Below are 6130 nucleotides of genomic sequence, written 5' to 3' on the forward strand. Positions count from 1 at the left end.
AAATGGGCTAAATTAATATGTGAGAATTAGCCTAGAAGAGGCTAGATAGATGGGCCAAGCAGTGCTTAAAAGAATACAGTGTCCGTGTAATTATTTTGGGGCATAAGCTAGCCGTGCGGGCAGCAGGGTGCTGGGGACGCAGCCCCACCGCTCCTATTTCAACAATCATGCCTTTTTTTTTTACATAAGTGCTGAGGAATCCAAATAGATTCTCATACTCGCAAGGCAGGCATTTTACCAGCTGAGCCATCTTCCCAGATCTTATTATCTTTCTTAACTTTTTTTTTCTTATCCAGATATTGGCTGACCAACAAAGTTCACATAAAAAGACCAACTACTGGCCTCTTGATGTACACTCTAGCTACACGCTTCTGCAATCAGATCTACCTCTATGGCTTCTGGCCCTTTCCACTGGATCAGAATCAGAACCCCGTCAAGTACCACTATTACGACAGCCTCAAGTATGGCTACACCTCCCAGGCCAGCCCCCACACCATGCCCTTGGAATTCAAGGCCCTCAAGAGCCTGCATGAGCAGGGAGCATTGAAACTGACGGTCGGCCAGTGTGACGGGGCTACGTAAGGATGGCAGCCCGTGGGACTCAGTGGCTCACTTTCCTGCCAGCTACACCACAGGCAGATGGGAGTCGGGGTGGCACAAACAATAGAACAAGCAGGCTAGTGGTTTCCTTTGTTAAAGTGTAAAACAGTGACCAGAATATATATATCTATACCTGCATATATATATTGACCTGAGTATTTATAACTGTGTGGTGTTCATCTAGCGTTAGGCAGATAAGCCACAGGAAGAAGGTGTGGAGAACCCACCTGGACCAGATGGAGACTCAGTCCACCTTTAGGGGGCAGAAGGACTTGACAGGCCAAGAAGCCAGTCCCATGACTTTGGATGACAACCCGCCTCCTGGGTTGGATGGATCTCTGGGCTCATGGATGAATGGAGAGCCACCTGTTGTCAGCTTCCCCGAACCTCTGAGTGATGTGGATTCTGGGTAGCCCAGACCTAGAGAGGACAGTTTGAACCAGTCTAAAGAGGTGCAGTTCATGGAGGAGAGACTTGGAGAGTTCCACTGGGCAAAGAGGCACAAGGAGATCAAACATCGGAGGTCACAACAGAGCTGAGGACCTTGTTCAGGAACTTGAGAGTGTAAGTGCCCAAACTATACTCGGGCAGCACCTGTGTCCCAGAGAGGCCTTCCCAGCTACGGAGACAGGCTGGAGGAAATCCACTCGACAGCCCCATATCCTGGTTACACAAGGACCACCCAGGACTTAGTAGGGTGGATTGGCAGATGGCCCTAAACAGGTAGAGTGTTATAAATCATGGTTTTAGAAGCTTGAGACCTTCCAGGGGTTTGCTCCGCCTCAGAAAAGAACAGAAGAGTGTCTAAACTATGGTCGTTTTGTTGGGTGTGCTTTAAAGCAACTGAGCCCCACTGAGGAAGAAGTGGTCCTGGGACTTCAACTTCCCGGTTAGCCTGCATCCCATCTTCCGAGACTGTCACGCGGGAGAACTCTACTGTCCTGTCTACCACCAGAAAGACACAGCGAATGCTTGAAAGGGCACAGTCACAATAGGTCTCATCCTGTTCAAAACATACACAATGGTACACACGACGGCCTTTCTAGGCGCCACACGGAGACCCGGACCGGGACGCCTGGAGGACTGTGAAGCGCCTGGCTCTAGGTCTCTATGTCACTCTGTTTGCTGTTCACATCCTGCACTCTGAGGGTCCCCTGCAGCCAGACGGCCATGTCCGTGTCACCTTCTCATCCCTGTCTCATCCTGACAGTCGTACCTGCCACACTAAGCTCCACCGTGGAGACTTTCAACTCTTCCGGGAGAGGTCCTAATGCCCACTTCTACACACCTGCCCACCTTCACCCCCCTGCACAAGCAATGAAGGCAGAGTTTTGGCAAAAATCCTTTCCCCCCTCTATTTAGATTCGCACTTAAGACTTGTTTTTGTTGTAAAAGCCCAAAGCCAAACACAGAAACACAGGACATAATCTCCAGGGGAAATCTGAGCTGCCAGTAACTTAAGGGTTGGGCTTACAGGTCACACGCAGCAAAGCCTTATCCAGCTTGATTTGCTAGATGCAGTCCCTCGCCTGATAAATAACGGTTTTTTAAAAAACATGTTTGAAAGATAAGAAAGAAAAGTATTATCTGGAAGGTGAGCAGAGTAACGGAAAGTAATCCGGAGCCGTTCCCAAGCCTATGAGGCCTGACGTAATTAATCAACAGCCATTCAGAACACAACGTTTGCTCTAAATCAGTGGCTGACGGGAAATGAACAGAGACAACGGAGACACCCTAGAACCATTAACCGGGGTAACCCCGTGTATCGTCCTCCCACCCCAAACCAGGATGACGATTGTACATCTCCACGTTCCTCTCTTCGTTCCTGGTGCAGTACGAAGCGTGTGATTTGGTTTGGGATTTGCATCATAAAATGAATATTTAAAAAAGCAACAGCCCTAACAGCCACCCGGGGAACTGAGTGGTTCAGCCTTCCCCATGAGCAGTGGAAATAATTAGCATCATATTTTACATGTCTCCGGAGCCTTTCATCTTAAAGATCTCAAAGTCTCTAGAAGACATTTAATTTCTAAAGTTTGCGATGCCCTGGAGGAACCGGTAAAATCACCAGCAGGGCCTTGTATTAGGAAAGCCCCTGAATGTCAGACTAGCCCACGTGGCGGCCCAGAGGTCAGGTTCTGGAGGTGACCCCGAGCTCCACCCAGCATCCTCTCTCTGCAGAGGAGGTAGATGACTGGTTGTCTAACTGGATTTAAGCAGGCTGTAACCTAACCAGAAAAAGTCAGCAATCCCAGGACTACCCGGATATGCCATTTCCCTGACTCAGCAGGTCCTTGGCTATCAACATGATCCGGGCATAGAGCAGCAAGGACTCTATGAACCTTAGCTTCCCCTCTCCTTGTTCTCCTTCAGCCAAACTCATAGTCAGCAGCCAACTGCCCTTGACTGCCTGCTGAGAACTCACTTGGGGCTGGCTTTCACTGAAGTCTTTAGCGTAGGCTGGCTGACCTTGGCTGTTCCCCAAGAGGCACAGCCTGCCCTCTTAACTTGATTGCTGCCACTGCGGTCAATCCTAACATCCCATCAGCCTCAGCCGGTCCCCTCTACTTTTGGCTGTCAGTCACTCCTGGACCTCCTCCTCAGTCCACCCACTTAAGCCTGCCGGACCTCCATTTACTTTGAGCCCCCAGTGCCTCCACCCTTAACCTCTGCCATCACCAAATTAAAAAAACAAAACAAAACAAAACAAAAAAAATAAGCATTTGACATGAGACCTTTCCTCAGACTCTCTTGGCCTCTCCTTTCCATTTATAACCTTAATTCTCCCATTTCTGAGTGAGTGAGGTCCCTCCTCTGGCCAGGGACTTTCCCCGCTCATACCTTCAGTCTCTCCACCGGCCTCTTGCATTCGGTCTGATTCCTATAGCCTCTTCACTTAATTCCTCCACTATGAGACCTTGGCAGGGTCTCCAGGCCCTATTGCCACCAATCTCCCCCCCCCCCCCAACCACACCTTAGTGTTCCTTCCTAGCCCACTCCTGGGACCAACATCTCAGTGCTAACTCAAAAGGCCACTCTTACTGCAAAGTTCTCCCGTGGATTCTCCTGGGCAAGATACTATGTTCTTAAGATTTTCCCCCTTTCCTGATCCCAACCTCCACGACCATTTATTTATATATTTATTTATGTATTTATGAGTTATTTATTGGCACTCCTACCTTGAGCTGAGAAAGGACCCAAGGACGATCTGCCCATTTCCCCCTCCCTTCTCCCTGCACCACAAAGTAGCCATTCCTTCAGATAAGATCCTCCCCACGGGCCCATGCCCGCTGCATGGGCAGTTCCACGCCTCCCTTCAGACCTAGCTACCACCACCCAAAGACCGCCTCCCACTCCACTCCAGCCCCCGGATGACACGCTGCTTGGTAAACATACTGTCTGCTCTGACATCTTGAATTCAACACATCTGAAGCTCAGTGGACCATCTTCCATGCACGACCCCTTATCTTCCCACCAGAACACCAATGACTCTTTCAACATCATCTGGGACCCTAAGGTGACCACTGACTCTTCCGTGCATTCCGTCATTCCGTCATTATGCTTTCCAATTAGTCCCGACCTCACTTCTACTGGCCCCTTGGACCCCTTAGTAGTGCCCTCCTCTCCCAGACCTCCCCGAGCATGCGCAATGGTCAGTTCCTGCAGTCCTTCGCAAACCTGCGATAAGATCCCCTGGCCCACAAAAATGTGCCCGTCTTTATCCTGACATTACAGAGCACCCAATCAGGTCCCTTCATGCCCTGCACTGGCCAATCCAGAAGAGTTGTCATTACTGGAAAAGGGGCCATGCTTCCTGGCTCTGTGCTTTTGGCCTTATAGTCCTCACCTTCTGGGTCACTCTTGAGTTCCTCCCGAGGCCCCTCCATGAAGCCCTTCCTGACCCACCGAGGCTGGGCTCTCTCCCTCCATGGAATCACCACAGCACTTTATTTGTCCGTTTCCCATGGCACTTACCATGCTCTGCCTTGTATTATATTATAGCTACTTGTGCACTTGTCCGAGGCCTGTTCTTAGACTGGAAGCTTGCCAGGGGCGGGCTCTGTTTTGTTCATCTGTATCCATCACAGCGCTAGGCGTGGTGCATAGCACACAATGGTTGCTCAATAAATGTTTGTTGGATTAAGTCCCGGGTGTCTAGAGAGGTCTTTGTAGTGAGCGAAGCCGTTTTTTGCGCGTATCATATCACAAGAACCTTCCGAAAAGTCACGTGGGTTGGGCATAAGCAGAATAAGTAGGTCATTAAACTGAGGCAGAGGCCTACATGGAATTTTCACCACAGTTCCGCCCTCACTGTAGGGCTTTTTCTAGAAGTCCATATGGTTGGAGCACTCATTGTAAAACTAAAAACTGACTTTAGCTGGATGCGGCCTTGGTCTTCCCTAGGCGAAGCTTAGTATGAACGCCAGCACACGTGCCCATCGACACGGGCTGATTTTCACTCTTTCTGGGGAGGACAAACACCGTTTGGGTTTTCTCAGGCCCCGGGGGCGTTGAGATGTGGGACCTCATTCATCATTCCCACGGCTGTGGTTGTAGTATGGGAAACCATCCATCCAGATGGCAGTGAAGCCAATGGCTCCAAGAGGCTGCTGTTTGATAAATCTCTTCAGGCCTAATTAAGGCTTCCCTTCCAGAATGGAACAGAGACGTTTATTGATGCCAGTCTGACGGGACTCCAGACATGAATGCTGCCTCGTAAACGCCCTTAACCAACAGCCCACCCCCACCCACCGTCTCTCATCAGCCCTCCGGACGCCATCTTGGCCATCTCCATCCCTGGACTTTCACCTCCCTTCTGCTACTCTTCTTCAAAATTGGGGGGTGCGGGTGGAGAGGGGTCATACAGGTCTGTTTCCTGAATGAGCAAGCAGCCACCCCCCTGAGGTAATAGCTAATGTCTCTGTCTCTGAGTAACCATTCCCTGGCTCTGAGTGTCAGCTTTTATTTTGGATACCTGAACCCTAACGGAGGTGTTGAGAGATAGATGGCAGTGAGAAAAAGAGGAGGCCAAGCACTTAATACCATCCCTCAGGGAGGAAAAAAAAATGGCTCCTGTTCTGGTGGTGGGCTGTTCACAACAATGGGAGGTTTCCATGGTTACCATCTAGAAGCAGGGTTAGTTGCCTTTGGGCATTATAAGGACAGTTGCATTTTTATTCTTAAAGGTCCAGGTGGTGGGGAATCTTCATTCTTGGTGCATATACGGCCTCTAGGCAGGGCTTTGTCTGGTTATTCTAGTCACCTTCAGCCAAAGCCCAGGAGAGTCACCCAACCAGACACGTAAGGACCTTTGTGGCCTGTCTCATCCCGTCTTCCTGAGCCATTACACCTTCCCATGCAAGAAACCTAGCAGGGAAATGGGCCTCCAAGAACTGTCGAGAAAGATTCAAAGGCTTCAAATAATAAAAAGGCTTCTACGGAGCTGGTGCAGAACCAGGTAGGAGCAGTCAATCATCAGGGAATTGTTAGAAAACAAAGACCCAGTGAGTAGGAAGATTATTCTTGGTGT

The 6130-nt window shown here is 49.9% G+C and overlaps 1 protein-coding gene across 1 annotated transcript in view; it reads left to right on the plus strand.

The window, feature by feature from the left end:
• Positions 1-3960, plus strand: part of St8sia2 (ST8 alpha-N-acetyl-neuraminide alpha-2,8-sialyltransferase 2) — a 73122-nt gene extending 69162 nt beyond the window's left edge. The window contains exon 6 of the mRNA XM_005357755.2: positions 297-3960. Within this exon, the coding sequence (XP_005357812.1) occupies positions 297-582 (286 nt within the window). The 3' untranslated portion in view covers positions 583-3960. The remainder of the gene's footprint in view (positions 1-296) is intronic.
• Positions 3961-6130: the final 2170 nt, after the last annotated feature.

The sequence above is a fragment of the Microtus ochrogaster genome, chromosome 22, assembly GCF_000317375.1.
Source record: "Microtus ochrogaster isolate Prairie Vole_2 chromosome 22, MicOch1.0, whole genome shotgun sequence".
NCBI classification, from domain to species: domain Eukaryota; kingdom Metazoa; phylum Chordata; class Mammalia; order Rodentia; family Cricetidae; genus Microtus; species Microtus ochrogaster.